Source organism: Buceros rhinoceros, unplaced genomic scaffold (assembly GCF_000710305.1).
Source record: "Buceros rhinoceros silvestris isolate BGI_N320 unplaced genomic scaffold, ASM71030v1 scaffold17815, whole genome shotgun sequence".
Taxonomy (NCBI): Eukaryota; Metazoa; Chordata; class Aves; order Bucerotiformes; family Bucerotidae; genus Buceros; species Buceros rhinoceros.
The window spans coordinates 45,195-62,631 of record NW_010412461.1 but is presented as its reverse complement, the minus strand read 5'-3'; the positions used below and the strand labels follow the sequence as shown (position 1 = coordinate 62,631).

The following is a 17,437-nucleotide window of genomic DNA, read 5'->3' as shown; positions in this document are numbered from 1 at the left end:
CAGAAAACCTGCATTTTTCAGCTTCTTTTGGTTTTTATAAAATACTTTTTCCCCTGCAACTGCTGTTACTCTCTCAGTACTTTAGTTACCAAGCTGGTGGTAATCTTTTCTCAGATCCAGTGTTGTTGGTAGTCAGGCTGTTGCCTGAATACTCCCACGGTATTTTCCTTCCCACAGTCAGAAATAAAGAACATTGCTGCCCTGATAAGCCTTTCTTTTGCTGGCTAATGAGTGAACTCAGCCACACGGGTCACTTATAAAATCTCCTCGGTTCAGTGACATTTGTGGAAAGAGAACCGAAAAAAAATTATAATGTGGAGTGGAGCTGTAGGAAGAGTTTAGTTCTTCATAAAAATTCCTTTTTTAAAAAAGCAAAACCCGTTGGTCAGTCACATGCATTCTGTTTGGCTCTAATTTGTGGTCTTTACAGCTATTCTGGACTTCTGGTCTCAGAAAGATCATTATAAAAAAAGACATTGCTTTTCATTTGTATTTTATATTTAAAATTCCTTTCTTTCTGCTTGTAGATTTGTTTGTAAATGCATCATAAACAGACAGCCCAGAATGAAGAAAGCAAGCAGGAGTGTTGGCTCAGTGCCCAAAGCGCCTGGAGTAAATAAAAATCAAACAACTGAAAAAGCCAAACCAGAAAACGGCTCCTCAGTGTCTGCAGTAACAAAACTCTCCAAAACTGGGACATCAGCATCTCTTTTGAAGGTAATAACCAAGAGAAAGCTCTGATTATTTCAATTTTTTACAATAAAGCTTTAAAAAAAGTAGAATTTTAAGGCATGTCTTTAATGCAGCTTAGACTAGAGGTTTGTTTTATGGGTAACTGAAGGGCATTTGTGTAGTTACACGGTGCTGGGCAGGGTGATAGGACCTCGTGTGGCATTCATGCTGTATTTTTCATGCTGCAGTGCGTGATGTGATGGAAAGCAATACACTTCGCAGAACTTGGCTGTTCTGCAAAAGGAGCAGAGCGGAAGTTGCATTCTGATGAATGTTATTAGTAGTGTCATGTGTTATGCTTGAATGGTGCGTCAGTGACTAATGGGATTTGATAAGAGTTATTTACTAATTCCGAATAAAGAACTAATGAGGTATCTAACATGAGAAAGTCCGGGTCAGGGCAGTGCCACTGCATTCTTCTAGCCCCTTCGGCCTTTGCTCTGTGTGAAGTACTGCTTGAGCTGAATTTTCACAAGTTGATTCTTGCTCCTAGAACAAGTTCAAAGGTAGAGGTTTTCTCTTATATTAGCAAAGCAGGGCAGTAGTTTAGGAGTTATATGGTTTTCAACAACCAAGAACAAAAAGACATACTGGGATGTGCTGGTGTGGAGTTTTACCTGGCAGCAAAAGCATCAGGGCTGGATGGGTATATGAGCCCGCCTGTTCTGCCTCCCTCTCCTGGCACGGACACATGGCTGGACCCACCTCCTTTTGCCTTTCTGCAGCCCAGTACGCAGAGCTGTGACACTCCTGCTGCTGCCCTGGAGCAAGTGAACAGAACAAGGAAAAGGGCTGGTGTCTGCAGCTGGGACGTGAATCACTGTCACCTACAGAAAGACAGATGGGCCATTTAACTGGCAAATAAAGACCTAAAATTAAAGAAGTGGTAAGGGTTGAGGTCTCTTTGTAATAGCTATGCAGGATTACCTCAAAAAGTGTGTTTCCCTTTTCTCTTCTTGCTTTTCTTTTGTGGAAGAGTTGTTAATACTTTTGCTGATGAACTTGCAAGCCAGGTTTCAGCTAGATTTTCTCCTGGTCCCCCCACCCCTTTACTCTGCCACCCAACCTATCTTTTTTCTTGATTTACAATAATCTTCTGATGCTTGTTGACACTACTTACCTGGTACTACTAGAAACCTCTCAAAGAATATGGAAACAAAAGTCCTTTGTAGTTTACTTATCAAGTTTCTTATGCCGTGCCTCTCAGTGAGATAGAGGAGGAGGATGATCTAACACTGAAGAAACTCGACCCAGTGTGCTTTCACAATTTTACTTATATTAGTAACACTTCTGGCTATGTTTGGCTGTAGGATTAGAATTTATGACAATCATATGTTTGAAAATTTTTCTCTTAATTACTAAGACTTATCTCAGCTTTGCGTTACAGCCGGGTTTACTCATACAGTTGGATGTCTTTTACTTGTTAAGCTGCTGTTGTGCCAACCATGCGACTTAATAATAATGACGATCTTATCTTCTTTGAGTGTTCCAGACTTATACAACAAAGTTGTATTTTTTTGACTTACTGATACTGGCAAATCACATTTTAAATTACTGGCTAGAAAGAAGTATCGATAACAAGTTTTAGTATTTTTAAAGGCATTTTTTGTATAGTTTTGTATTTGATCTTGTCGATGTAGCATTTGGCACGTTGTTTTCCTCACAGGGGTTGTAGGATATTCTTTGAGGCTTCATAAATTGGTGTGTGTATTGTGAATTTCATTTACTATTCCTTGACAGCACTCCCCCCCCGCCCCCCAAGCCAACATTGCATAACTTTAATTGCAACAGCTTACTGATTATTTGGTCCTCAAAGTAAGTGTGCATATAGATAGAGGAAACTTGGAGTTGGATATTGAATGAACGGACACTGTTAAGGAGTAGAAGTAGTTTTAATTCAGTGGGTAATAATGTTGCAAAATGGAAAAATAGTTTTTAATTGTAGTATTTTTGTTTTTCCTATTCTCTTCATCATATAACCACAGGCCAGTGTTCAGCTTTGGGTGGGCTTCTTTCACTATGCGTTGTTCCATGGATTTGTCCTTTTTTGTGGGGTTTTCGAAGTGTGCGGACACTGAGCACAGGAAGAAACTTGAGAGACCCACCCTTCTGTAGAGCTGAACACTGTTCAGAGGTCGGTTTGTCTCTCTCCGTCAGAATGCCTTTTTGTTGCTTACTTCGTTTTAGGTATTGGGCTCCCACTTTGCCCAGGACATTTGTAAACGTTCAGCACCCCACCACCACCCCACTCTCATGATTACAGTAGGTTAACTGCCAGCAACTTCTTATTTTTAATCAGTCAAAAAATACTCTTATTTTTAAGATTGTTGGGGTTTGGCTTCTATAGCTAATGGGCTTGTGATCACGCTAACGTTCATGACTGTAATTAGATGGCAGCTGTACTTCACACAAATGAATTGCAAAATCCAGTGTCTCTGAAAAGCCAAGACAACAATATTTAAATAGTAAAAATTAGAATGTGTTTTCAGTATTCATGTGTCTAGGCTTCAGTATTCTGTTTGCAAAATGCAGTAACTTAATTACAGATTGTTGTGGAGTTTGTTGTTTGAAACATGCAAATGCAGCAACAACAAGCATCAAAGAAAATCCCAGGCAGGAATAATTAAATATATATATAAAAAGGGATTTGAATGAGGTGCAGTGAATAGAATATACAAGTTGAGAATCTAAGGTTAAATGAATCGTCAAGGTGATCATTCAAATTTCATTGCGCTGAATGAAAGCTATGAGGGAAAACAGAATATGAATTGTGTAATTATAATCTGTTTTTTATACAGAAAGTCAAAATAGGTCTGGATGAGCATTTCTAATTACAATATTTTCTAGTTTTTCATATTTTAATGTAAGGGTTTTAATGCTAAGCAGGATTGCACTGTTCTCAGCAAATGGGAGAAACTGTTCTTCCTTGAGGAAAAAGGTGTTTAATAATACAACATTAATTTTGCTTCCATTAAAATTATACACTACAAAAATACTTTGATTTTTGAAGTCAAGAATGGTTGCTATTGTGGAGCAGTAAGAAGAGAGAGCTGCTGGTTTGTAATTTTTCCAGAGCTTTGCTAAATAGTTTTCTTTGCCAAGAGTGTAGCGTTACAGTTTGGAGAAACTGTTTATTAATTGGCTGCAGAGGAGGCAGAGCCTTCCAACGCAGACTAGAAATAGTCTGTGGGTAAGCCGGAGGAAGAATGGCTGTCTTAAATTCCTGTGTTCAGCAAGGACTGGAGTTGACTAATGTCAGAAAGTGTGTATTTTATGTAGCCTTTTTTTTTTTTCTTCGAGCTGAGTCACATCTTGACCCGTTTGGCTTGATAACATGTACTATGTATGTCTATAAGTGTCTGAAACTTAATCTAATTTCCCCACTCTTTCAGCAGGGTAAAAATGCTGGCAATAATAGTCTGTGTGAACTATCACGTTTGCAAACTGTTTGCAGATTCAGTAGCAAGAGAGAAGAATCACTGTTCTGTGCCTGTTTGCAATAGCTTGTTTTAGGTACATCACAAGGTTGTTTCCCTCCTGCTCGACCCCCACGCCCGTGAAATTAGATGAGACGAGGTATGAGTTCTGGTTAGATTACAGGTTAAGAGAGGATTGTCCTGCAGTAGTAGCTTGTGCTCAGCTCTTCCTGTCGCGCAAGCAGTGTGAACTTTGTTGATTTTGTAGCCCTCCAACATTTTTATTTTCTTGTTGGTAGTTTCGTTGTGTCTGCTGTTTTGCGCAGCAGATGGAGGAGCTGATCTGGCTCCTGGGAGGAAGGAGCCCTTTGAAAAGGCTTCAGTTTACAGAGTGCAGTGTGTAAGCACATGGAGAAGAGCGGATGGAACAACAGTGCCTGCTTCAGAGCAGAAAAGCCAGCTTAGATGCACATCGAACTAGAGCCTCCATAATGTGCTTTCTCCCAGCCTTCTATAAACCTTTTTAGAAGGCCGTAACGTTTCCTACATGATTCAATAAAAACATTCTTCATCTAGAGGATTTTACCCTTACAAGTACCCGTTTCTGTCTGTCAATCATCTGTGTTTCTAATGATTGCATGCAGAACAAATATGTTCTTTTCCCAAGATCCCTTTCGATTTGCAGCTGCTCTTTGTAAATGGCACAAATCCCATCCATGCTTGTCCCACAATTTCATGCTTACTGTTCCTAACTGGTCTGAAATTAACACTTGTAAAAAGGAACAATATAGAATGGAGTGAGATGCAACTTTTTTTAAATTAAGCAAATGTACCTTCATTCTTAATGTATGCAATCGTCATGTCTGGCGCTTAGTTTTCGACAGGAATATGTATGGCAGCTGTAAGTTATAAACCTGCAGAGTTTGAAAGTCATGAAATAAAGCAACTGGTTAATTCCTAAGCACTGCCTTTTAGCTGGGAAGTTGTTTGCTGACTGAGACTTCAAATGTGTTATCTAGCTGAATAATACAGTTACTGAAGGAATGCTGCGAACACAGCTGTTTTCTTTTAATTGTTCTTGCCCTCTTAATGGAGAAAATGTTTAGTATATTTTGATTGTTTCACCATTTGAAAAAATTGCTTTTTAAAAAGTTGTCAAGTCTGCCAATTAATACTTAAGAACTTACTGTTTCTAGAGTTTGCTTTATTCTGAAATACGTATTCTGTATTTTGGGAACCTGGTTCTTGAGACTCTTGTGCTTGCTGCCTTGTCACACTCCAGGCAGCTTTTGTGGCTAGCCGTGGTTTCAGGAATGATCATACCAGATCAGATGAGAAGTCCATCAAACAAGTGAGAGTGCCTAGTAAAGAGCATGAAAACAAGGCAAGGATATTTAGTGAGGGTGGCTTTTTTCTGCCTTCCGCTGAATCCTGTCCCAGTCTCCAGTGATTTGCAAGTTAGTATTTTGAACTCAAAAGGGTGTTTTATTAATGGTTTATTAATTTTGTCTGAGAGAGAGAAAACTCGGTTTCTTTGTTCAATCACATGTAAGGAGCTGAAGTTCAGTTTTATCTTCCCAACTCTGCACAGTGCAGTTGCATTTGTACTTCTCAGCATTCTTCTATAGACACATGACTAGTCGTATATGTTCTTTTTAAACTGATGAAATCTTAAACAGAAGAAATGTTGGCTATACAGACTTCTCAGCCAGCTGTCTTAAAGCTGCTTTTTCCCTTTCTTTCAGACTAAGAGTAATGATGACCTCTTAGCAGGGATGGCTGGTGGTGGTGGAGTGACAATGACCAATGGTGTCAAGGCAAAGAAGAGCACTTGTGTGTCAACAGCATCTTCAGCTTCAGGGACGACCATGAACAGTCTGGAAAATAAACCCAAAACTATTGCAGGTAGATGGGTATGCTGATAGTGATCCTTAAAGCTGATAGTTGGGTGGCTTTTTGTTTTCCTATTATGTATTGGGGATCCAGGCTGCCTAATGAAGTGGTCAGTAAGACTCTGGGCAAATCAAACACCTCTTGTGCTCTTGTCCTCTTTTTTGATAATGTAATTGCCTTTTTGGAGGGTGCTCCTTGTGATTTTTTCAGTACTGATTATGCAACTACCATATAAAACTAGATAATTAATTTAGGCAATCACTGATTGGTCTAAAATCATTTAATTTATCTAAAAAATATCCTTACCACAAGCACTAAAACTTTAAGATGTGATCACTTGTTGGAGGCAACGTTTTGGACATTCTGTATTGCTTTATAGCAATAAAGTCAGAGAGCTTTCAGAAACTATTCAGAAAAGTGAAATTCTTCAGTGTGTTACCAGTATGAGTGGAAACTTGTCTTCCATTGCTATGTTTCAGATTCAGTAATGCTTGCAAAGCTGTAAAGCATCTGGAAATAAAGTAGTAATAATCTATCCTTGTCTTTATGAAATGAGATGAAAATAGAAAAATGGTAACTTCAATTTTGGGGAATCATAATGTGCAAAGCTTGCATTCATATCTACTGAAAAAGAGACAAATTTGAACTTCTAGGAGTAGAATTGCTGCAAGTTTTGTACAATTTATTAGAAGCCGTTGAAGACAGAGAAAAAGAAACTTTCAAGTGTTAAACTTTAAGGTCTAACTCATTTTCCAAATACTGGTAAAGCATAGCAATGTAAAGCGCTGATTCATGAATAAGGTTGTATAAATATTTACTCTAAATGTATTTTATGAAACATATTTACTATTGTGATTCTGAAAATCAACCGCTATATTGCTGACACAAAATACAGTCTCCTCTGACAGATACTGTATTTTACATTAATGTTCCTAACTTTCAAAAACCGTATAGGTACAAGTTCCACAACTAAACGTAGCACTTCATCTGGAAATAAAGAGTCAAGCTCTTCTAGAGAAAGAATACGTGATCGTTCTCGTTTAAGCCAGAGCAAAAAGCTGCCTTTGACTGGACAGGGGACCAATGATACGGTACTGGCAAAACGCTCCCGTAGTCGCGTCAATCCGGAATCGGATATTCGAATGAGCAAGTCCAAATCAGACAATCAAATCAGTGACAAAGCTGCGTTGGAAGCAAAGGTGAATGATCTTTTGACATTAGCAAAAACTAAAGATGTAGAAATCCTGCATCTGAGGAATGAACTAAGGGATATGCGTGCTCAGCTGGGACTTAACGAAGATCAACTTGAAGGTGATGAAAAATCTGAAGAAAAAGAGGCCATTGTTGTCCATCAACCAACTGATGTAGAGTCTACATTGCTACAGTTACAGGAACAAAACACTGCCATCCGAGAAGAGCTCAATCAGCTGAAGAATGAGAATCGAATGTTAAAAGACAGATTAAATGCATTAGGCTTTTCTTTGGAACAAAGGCTGGACAACTCTGAAAAACTCTTTGGCTATCAGTCTTTGAGTCCAGAGATTACAGCTGGCAACCACAGTGATGGTGGAGGTACCCTGACATCTTCAGTGGAAGGTTCTGCTCCTGGATCAATGGAAGACTTGTTAAGTCAGGATGAAAACACTTTGATGGACAACCAACACAGTAATTCCATGGACAACTTAGACAGTGAGTGCAGTGAAGTTTACCAGCCATTGACATCAAGCGATGATGCCTTAGATGCTCCATCATCTTCAGAGTCTGAAGGCGTACCAAGCATAGAAAGATCTAGGAAGGGAAGCAGTGGCAATGCAAGTGAAGTGTCTGTAGCTTGTCTGACAGAACGGATACATCAGATGGAAGAGAATCAACACAGTACAGCTGAAGAGCTCCAAGCCACACTTCAAGAGCTTGCAGATTTGCAGCAAATAACACAAGAACTAAACAGTGAGAATGAAAGACTTGGAGAGGAAAAAGTAATCCTTATGGAATCTTTGTGCCAGCAAAGTGACAAGTTAGAACACTTCAGCCGTCAGATCGAGTATTTTCGGTCCCTTTTAGATGAACACCATATTTCATATGTGATTGATGAAGATATGAAAAGTGGTCGCTACATGGAGTTAGAGCAACGTTATATGGACCTTGCAGAGAATGCTCGGTTTGAGCGAGAGCAGCTGTTAGGTGTTCAGCAGCACTTGAGCAACACTTTGAAGATGGCAGAGCAAGACAATAAGGAGGCCCAAGAAATGATAGGGGCGTTAAAAGAACGAAATCACCACATGGAACGGATTATTGAGTCAGAGCAGAAAAGCAAAACAGCGATAGCATCTACCTTAGAGGAGTACAAAGCCACAGTAGCCAGTGACCAGATTGAGATGAACAGGCTGAAAGCTCAGTTAGAGCATGAAAAGCAGAAAGTGGCTGAGTTGTATTCTATACACAACTCTGGAGATAAATCAGATATACAAGATTTGCTGGAGAGTGTCAGGCTGGATAAAGAAAAAGCAGAGACACTGGCCAGTAGTCTGCAAGAAGAGCTGGCACACACTCGCAATGATGCCAATCGATTGCAAGATGCCATTGCTAAGGTAGCGTTTACAACTCATATTTTAACGTCCCATAGAGCACATGATTTACTGTTGGTCACTGCAGTTCTTCTAGAAGTAAAGGATTCGTGGTGAGGTTAACCGGATTGCCGTAGCGTTAGGGTTGGTTACTTTCTCTTGACCTTTGTTATGAAAATGACAGAAGCCTTTTTAAAAATTATACAGGTACATTCAACTGCAGGGTAACTGTTGTGTTACTTTTTAAAAATACTGGTATTTAAACCACAACTTATTTCAAGGGCCAAACCAAAACAGTATTTAAGATACTGTATGGATTTTGCATTTAAATTGCATGCCTTCTGCAAGAGTTTCGAGGAGTTAATGCCAAACTAATGGAAGAGGGATGTCTCTGAGAAAGTACTGAGAGTCAAAGTCTGAAGCAATAACCCAGGTGTTGATGACTTGTGGAACCTTTCACAAGTGTTGAGAGATAATTTTGAAGTTTCGGATTGTTCAGGTTGGTTCAGTTAACTTAGAATAAACTAATGGTAAACAAAGCAGAGAAGTGTCTTCTTTTCTCAATCAAGAAATGACGAATGCTGAGGTAGACAGATTTTAGCAAATTTAATTTAATTTGCTAGTACGTATTTTAGTCTTAAATGATAAAAAACCAAACATTTTTATAAGCTTTTAAACAATTATTAAATATGGCAAATACACATGGTCTTTTTAATATGTGGGAGGAAAAAATAAAACCATTATTTTAATTATTAAACTTGGGTGGTGCTATTAAAATAAAAATGTACTGAAACAGATCATTTTATGCAGGGCATTTTGTTTATTGAAATGTTGCGTGATTGTGGTGACCCACCCTAAGTCATGACCTAATTTCTCTGCTTTTCTGACACCTTGTTTTTGCTGTTGGGTTAGTACCGCTGTGCCTCTGATCCCAGCTCGTTACTTACACTGCAGTTTCACAAGGCAGGATAAAATAGCCTTATTGCTCCTGTAAAGGGAGAAGTCTACTTCTTTGCCCTGTTTTTTGTTTTTTTTTTTTGTGGTTTTTTTTTTAATTCAGTTCAATAGCTTGTAATACTCCTCTGGGAGCTAGTTCGACTCACACGTCTCACACACAAATGTGAATCTTGCTCCTTGGTGAAGGAAATGAATCATCTCACAGGTCCACCAAGTGCTGAAATCGATGCATAGGAGAGAGCGGGCTTTTTTTGGCAAGAGAAAAAAAGGGTAAAGAGTTCCCCCCTGCCCCCCTCCTCTCTTTTCCATGCAGCTCGATGTTAAATTGGATCAGCTGCTTGTGGAATCACAGTCTTGGTGCTATGGTAGTGTTACTTCACGTGAATACAGGATACTGCTCTTAGAGTAGCTGGAGAATACATGAGCTCATGTATTCTGCTTGGGAACAAGAGAGTGTAACTCTGGTTCAGGAAACTAGCTGCACTGGAATGATACATTTGTAAAGATTTACACTTCTTGTTCTATACTTTTTTTATGGCTGCTGTAATATATTGTAAGTCTCGTAGTTAGGAAACTTGGAGTGTTTTAAAATGCAACCAATTTAGTTATGATAAGAAATGTTCTTTTTCAGGTGGAAGATGAATATCGAGTGTTCCAAGAAGAGGCCAAGAAACAAATTGAGGATCTTAATGTGACTCTAGAAAAACTTCGGACTGAACTAGATGAAAAGGAGACTGAGAGAAGTGACATGAAAGAAACTATCTTTGAGCTGGAGGATGAAGTAGAGCAGCATCGTGCTGTGAAGCTTCATGACAATCTCATCATATCTGATTTGGAGAGTAAGTGTTATGATTTTCTCTTGTGAGAGAACTGGTAATTTAAGAACAGCTCAGGCAGAGCACTGTAATAGTGGAAATACTTTCACTTATGTTTCATATGCCTGAAGTCAAGTCATACTCAAGTTTACCCTCATACACCAGGGGGGAAAAAAATATCAAGTTGGCTTTGCTTTTCTGGTCCCGGTAGTAGTTGTTGTGGGAATGAAAACCTGTGACTTGAAAATAAGTATTACATCTGATAATGGTGTTTTCAAGTTGTTTTTCAAAGTAAAAGAAGATGTAATTGCAGACTTAATAATAGCATGTTCCTTGTGTGTTTTGGAGAGTAGATGATTGATTTAGTGGTTCGGTGGTGGTTGTTTTAAGAATGCTCTCTTTCAAGTACCCAAATATCAGGAGTTACCAGGTAGCTTGAGAATGTTTATAACTTTGTCACCTGGAGAAAGGTGTTTTTAGCGGAGAAATGGGTGAATGGAGGCCCTGAAAGTGAAAAATGTTAGAGCTGACTTGGCAATATGGATGTGTTATAGATCTCTTTCTGTGTAGGTTTGCTCAAGACATGAAACCGATCTGTGAACCTGAAAATGAATCTGACCAACTTCAGACAAGTTAGAATAAAACTTCATCTGTTGACTCTTGCCCCTGTGCAAGAAATGGTTGGGGCTTATAATGAAATTCATGTTTACTCTATACTTGTCTAGTTCCCTCTCTGATCTCCAAGACCTGCTCAGACATTCCTACCACAGGCTGGAATTTTGCAGTTAGTCATCAGCTAAATAAGAACTTGGGCAACTGTACCCTGCCAAGCTGTGTTTCCACAGTGCTACTTACAGAATTGAAATAAGTTCTTCCATGGTATGCAAAGACTAAACAAGCTAGCAAAAAAAACCCCAAAACATGAAGCCTTTTAGCAGCAAGGGAAATATTTATAGAAGGGATTTTCAGTTGGTCTGCTATCAAGAAAAGGTGGTGTCTTAAGCAAGCTAAATTGTTTATTCAACTGAACCTCAGTGTCTTCCAGCTTGCTGGAAGCTCAGTGGCTGGCAGCTTATTTTCCCTAAGCAACTCTTTGTTATCTTGGATGACAATTACTGTTTCACTTCACTAAATTGATTTAAATTTTGATTCTGCACATTTTTTTTGCTCTTTCTTTTGCAAAACCTGGGACAGACAACTTGGGAGCAGGAGCTGAGGCACATAGTGGCTCTGACATTGTTCCTGAAGTAATTTTGTAGCAAAGTCTTTAAAAAATTGAACGCTTTTGTATTTGCATTGTTATGTCAAATAACTGAAATACTTCATGCAGAAAACAGCACCATAGTCAAGTAAACATTTAGGTATCTGCGTAGTAATACCCGATTACAAGGTGGCTCTAATTTTTAGGTGGTTCTACTTTGGGAGTACAAACCAGCTGTCAGATATTTCACTTAAACTGCCTGGGCAGGAATTTTCAATAAAAATTGCAATGGTCTTTGTTACTCATTGCTCTTGAAATAGTTTGGAAAATTCATCTGTACTAGCTGATGGCCTGGTGTGATCGCTTAGGGAAGAAAATAGGTGGTTTAATTATAGGCAGGAAGGAGAGTGTCATCTAGTGGCTGTAAGAAGGGATGGCAGCCCAACAATAGTATAAACTTAAAAAAAATTGTTTTCTCTGACTTCTTTAAAATGCTGCTCATTCTGGGTTCATAATTAAACCTCATACAGGAGTTTCTTGGTGGCTTCTAAGTAGTGACAGTAAAGAGCAGCAACTAATTGGGGGTAGTGCATACAACATAGAAAAGACAGAATTTTAGTAATTTGTATTAAAGTGATAGAAATGCACATCTTGGCAGTAAGTTATCTTACCCTGATCAGAGTTTTGGCTAGTTCTGGTATTCTGCCAGCCAAATGTATAATGTTTGTGCTTTTAAATGTGGAGGATTTAGTGTAGGTTTAGGTATTGTAAAGCAGAGGTTAGAATACCGGTGGTTTTTCAGTCTAAATAACCCAGTATAATAAAGATCCATAAAGATGTTCTTAATGAACTTTTATTTTAGATTTTAAAATATGAGGAAATCTAACCCACTGTAACTTAAGGAGAGAATTTGCCTAACTGCAAAGTTACTGGGTGGGTGAAAGGGATGACAAGACAACTGATCGGTGACAAGTGATAAGTGATGGAAAATTATCATGTAAAGAATTCACAAAAGACAGACTTTACAGCTAGGAGAAAGGTGCTTTGTAAACAAAGTGGTGAGTGTTTGTTCAGTTTAATGGCTAATCAACACTAAATAGTAGTGCAAGAATGTGAAATGCTCCAGTGCTGGTACTTAGGGCACACTTCATTGTGGACTTGCCAAACACCAAAAAGAAGCATAACACACATAGAATGAAACATTTTTCGTGGTAATCTGCATATTGAACTGTCACATTTTAGCTGTAAATATGTCTGCTTGCAAAAACTGGGATTGCTGATGTGGACAGCAGGATGTAAATAGCACTGATAAAAAACACACAGTATGTGCCTGATGTCCATCCAGACTCTGTGGCCAGTGGCAGCTGAACTCGTTACTGGTGGGATGGGGAGTTTTAAGCACAGTGCTTCTGCATGGCGCCTAGAACTCCAAGAAATATTAAAGTAACCTGTGTGTTTTATGTCCTTACTAGTGCGCTGAGATGAAACAGCCTGTAGTGGCCCTGAGTCTGTAGGTGCTGGAGTGGAGGTGACGTACTGGGCAGGGCAGGCTGGCAGGCGGGTGTTGCGCTAGGTGGCGCGGTGGTTCCTCTGGGTTTCCTTCCTGACTGTGCAGAAACTTCAGTAGTCAGATAGCCAGACCATCACATTAGTCTTCTTTTATTCCCTTAGTCATATTTGATGACTAAGAGGGGAAAAAAGAAACCTATTATTCTTCTAAGCATTTCATAATAGTTCATGGGGGAAATTTTTCAGAGAACTTTCTCTCCTCGTTTGCCAAAAATTCCTATTTGTAGGTTAGTTTATCAGTTGTCAGATGTTTCTTCTGAAGCCTGAAAATACTTGTTGCATGTTCACTTAGCACAAGGTACATGTGCTAAACACATCAGTTCTCTTAGTCCGTAACTATTTAAGTCAGTAAATTTTTTCGACAGCACAGGTGAGCAAGAAGATTGATATATCTAACGTTCAGTGAATAAATAGTTCTTTTGTGGAGCTGACAGTGTTATTTTTTAATTCTGCTGTATCTCCTTTTGGAAAGGATCTTGACAGCAGTTGTGTAACTGCACTTTTACATTACCATCTTTAGGCTTTTTCTACCATGGTGTTGGAAAAGTCAATTGGGTGTTAATTTTTTTAATTGTTAGTACTTTTTTTGCTAATGTGGGATCCTTAAATTCGGCTTTCTGAATAGACCTATTGTCTGAGAGTGACAAGCTCAAAAGCCAGATTGAAATGCAAATTGCCTGAGCTCTGGTGTATTTGTAACCAGTGCCTCTCCCTTATATAAGGAAGCTATAATTCTTAAATGAACTGTAACACTGACACTAGTCTGTGTAGATGTGATTATACTTGTTAGCCATTTCTATGCTAAAAAATTGACATGCTATCCTAGTATATGGCAAACTGATATAACTAGTACAAAAACTGCAAGAATGCCCATTGTGGGCTTCCCTGTGTCAGGATTACTTGATTTCGTATTGCTTGTCAGGAATTGTAATGTCATATTTTGAAACTATTATGCATAGCTGAATATTGTAAGTCTTTATTTCCTTTTTTTCCTCTCTTTTTATTTCCCTAGAGGCTATTGAAATTAAACAGTTGAATGTTGATACTCATTTTTCCTTCATAGTGATAAATTCTAACTGCTAATTCTAGTCAGTAAGAGCTACGGATACAGAATACAGTGATACTTTTCCTCTGGCAGCCTTACAAAATGCAGATGATATCTTAGTTTCTTCCTCCCACCTCCAGCCGTAATGTAATGTTTTTTTTCTTTACCATTTGTAGTCTGCATTTCCCACAAATTATTTTTCTACCTTCTAAAAAGCAAGGCCATGCTGGCCTTCTAAAGGCGCCTTCTAAAAAGCAAAACCAAACTGTGGTTTAAATCAATATAATTTTGTAAGATGTAGACGTAATTGAATCCTGCAGTAAAACACAAGCAGCTTGCTGATTTGCCATTTTTGATTATCCTATTCGTTCATCAGACTGGTCTCCCTGTTCTTCATTTACCCTAAGCAATGGGTACTTTTCCTTTCATGTCTTTGTTGTCTGTGCTCCTTAAAAGGAGGAGAGTGGCTAACGGTAGAAGTACCTGTCCTACCATACTGAAAATTGCAGCATGTGCAGGTGGAAAGGGTTTGTTTGTGTTAAAGAATCAGGGAGGTTGTGAGGCTGCAGCAAGGATGGATACCAGGATACCACAGGCAGCCGTACAGAGAGTTGCTGCCTCTGTACCTATTTGGACTACTTGAATTTTCAAGCTGTATTTAGTGATACAGTGTAAAGAATGGATGTAGTTCAGGCTGTAAGAGGTGAAATCACTACCTTAGTCTTCATTTCTCACTACCATTTCAAAATCAGTTGCAATTTGGCAGTTCTTTTTTGTTTGTTTGTTTTTAAATCTCTTTGACTGGGGGAGAAGACTGTTTCCAACAACTGCTGTAAAGTGCTCTGTATTGTTTATAGTAACTGTAGAATAGTCAGACCATTGTGTTTTACTTAAAAGCATAAATATACTAAAACTTAATGGTGCATTTCATATCTCACAAAAGCTCAAAACAATGGCATTACACAAGCTTTAACTCTGGATGCATTTATAGGTTCTGGTCTGTGGTTATTTTTAGATGAATTATCGCTTGCTTTTGGTAGTAGAACAACTTTGCTTTTAAAAACACATTTTCTCTGAACTGTTTTAAAAAGAGAGAAATGGTCATCCACTAGATTTGGTTTCAAAATGCTATTGAAAGCTCTTTAGGGTATGTTGACTTGCTGATACTGTTGAAAGTTACCCACTTTGCAGTGGGATCTTTTAGCATGTATTTAAAGGAAAAAAGGGGTGAGAAGGGGGAGTGACTTTTATAACTTTGACCTAAAGCTGGCATCTCAGTGCTGTCTTTAGCTCAAACGACTTATGTATACAGAGACATGCTAAAAATTGAAGGGCTTTGCTTAAATACAATGGTAGCATGTGATTTGAGTGCTGCACTCTGTTAGGCTTATCTTCAAAGCTTAAATATCAGTTGGCTCCATCTTAAAATGGGCAGTCTTGTAAGGAGATAAATACAGAAATCTCTGTCTAATTTTCTTTCAACTTTTCTAGGCCTGAAAGGTTATTCAGCCCAACTGAGGTTTATATTGTTCTTGTAAAGAAATTAGCTGTGGCCTTGAAAGCTTGGGACTGTTGAGGCAAAACTCAAGAATTTCTTCCAATGAAGAAACCAAAAAGAATTCTATGACTGAAAAATTGAAATTGTGAGCATAGTTGAGGCTCCTGAATGTACAGCTTAAATCTGTTTTTAGTCTTTGAAATCCTTACTGGTTTTCATTTAGTCTGCCATAGCCTCATTTTTCTTGTTAAGAAAAGCCCTTTGACAAAAGACCAGAAGTACTCTTAAGTAAAGGATTACTTGGGAAGACCCTGGTAGGTATTGGCATAACAAGAGACTTGGAATAAACCTTGGTTTCCTGGTTTTCTTCATAGCCAAATAAAAGCACTGGAAAATTTTTCAAGTTGGAAAATGAGAGCTGCAAAACTTTACTGTATCAATCTGTTTGTACAAACATATATACCTATCTTCTGACTATTCAAACATTTATTATACAGTTCCATAGATATTTGCCACAGTTTTGTATTTTGTATTAGACACTTTCAGTCTTTTTGTGGAAAGAGCATTGCAGATATACAGCAAAAATACTTATTTCCAGCAGGTCTTGGGACAATGAACCCGAACAAAAAAATGCATTTGGTCAGTTAGCCCATCATTTTTACAGTTTGGAACTAGCGATATGATGCTAGAGAAATAAAATCATCCTAGGATCCAAAGATCAGTGAAGTGCTGCACTAATTAGAAGTTTATTCTGTGTTCTTCAGTAGCTGCAAGGATGGAGTAATCAATCACATTGTCCTTGTGTGTTGAATAAGGTAACGAATAATAATTGCAGTAGCTGGCCTGTCAGACACCATGTGAGGAGATAGTGGTGACTGAGCTACACACTCTTTTGTACAGCTGCTGACAGACTGAAGGGACCATCTCTTTTGTAACATGGTCTTAAAGACTTTCTCCCCTTGCTGTAAAAATAGCTTGTTGCAACTTCTAGTAACTTGATAGACAAAAATGTGAGATTCTTGAGGACGTGAGTGTAGAATTTTTTACCTGTTGAAGGCATGGCTGGGAGTGTTATGTCAGCTGCTTTGTGGCAGGGAGCAAACTGTGAATCAAAAGGCTTCATGTAGCCGTGGCTTGCATTTGAAGAGGGAAAACCCCCAGATATCCATGTTTGTTAGGATCCTTCCATGTTAAATTTGCTTTGTTATTGCTTTGTCATTTTAATGTTGTGAAGGGTAGAGAAGAGACTGAGATTTACATAAGAACGGGGATTTCTTATGCTGTTCCCCTCACCGGAGAAAAGTATGTACCTATTGATGCTTTCAAATTACTCTGCAACTATTTAAACTATTTATTTTCATAGTGTTTTCTTCCAGATGGCTTTGTTATAAAATTTTTTTTTCTGAGTAAGTTTTTAAAAACATTTGCAGGTTGTTTCAATTATTCTTTAAGTAAATAGATCCCTGACTAAAATCTTACAGATAATTTTGCGTTCTTTTCAGATACAGTTAAAAAACTTCAGGACCAAAAGCATGACATGGAAAGAGAGATAAAGAATCTTCACAGGAGACTCCGGGTAGGTTAAAACCTAAAAACTCAAACTGTGAACTTGGAATGACATAAGGCCTGTGTATGAAATTGTGAAAAGGTGATATGATGAGGTGTAATACCATTAAAATAATTATTTCTAAGACAGGCATCATATGGGAATATATTTACCTACCTACAGACACTATAAAGAACCATT

The 17,437-nt window shown here is 38.4% G+C and overlaps 1 protein-coding gene across 3 annotated transcripts in view; it reads left to right on the top strand.

The window, feature by feature from the left end:
- Nucleotides 1–534: 534 nt before the first annotated feature.
- The window catches only part of SPECC1L (sperm antigen with calponin homology and coiled-coil domains 1-like), a 46,775-nt gene continuing 29,872 nt past the window's right edge, over nucleotides 535–17,437 (top strand). The window contains exons 1-6 of one of the 3 annotated variants that reach the window (XM_010136412.1): nucleotides 565–717; nucleotides 5,900–6,053; nucleotides 6,996–7,352; nucleotides 7,410–8,629; nucleotides 10,194–10,401; nucleotides 17,193–17,266. In XM_010136412.1, coding sequence (XP_010134714.1) covers nucleotides 565–717; nucleotides 5,900–6,053; nucleotides 6,996–7,352; nucleotides 7,410–8,629; nucleotides 10,194–10,401; nucleotides 17,193–17,266 — 2,166 coding nt within the window. Of the gene's footprint in view, nucleotides 718–5,893; nucleotides 6,054–6,995; nucleotides 8,630–10,193; nucleotides 10,402–17,192; nucleotides 17,267–17,437 lie in introns of all 3 variants that reach the window. The other 2 variants (XM_010136415.1, XM_010136414.1) reach the window with 2 other exon arrangements.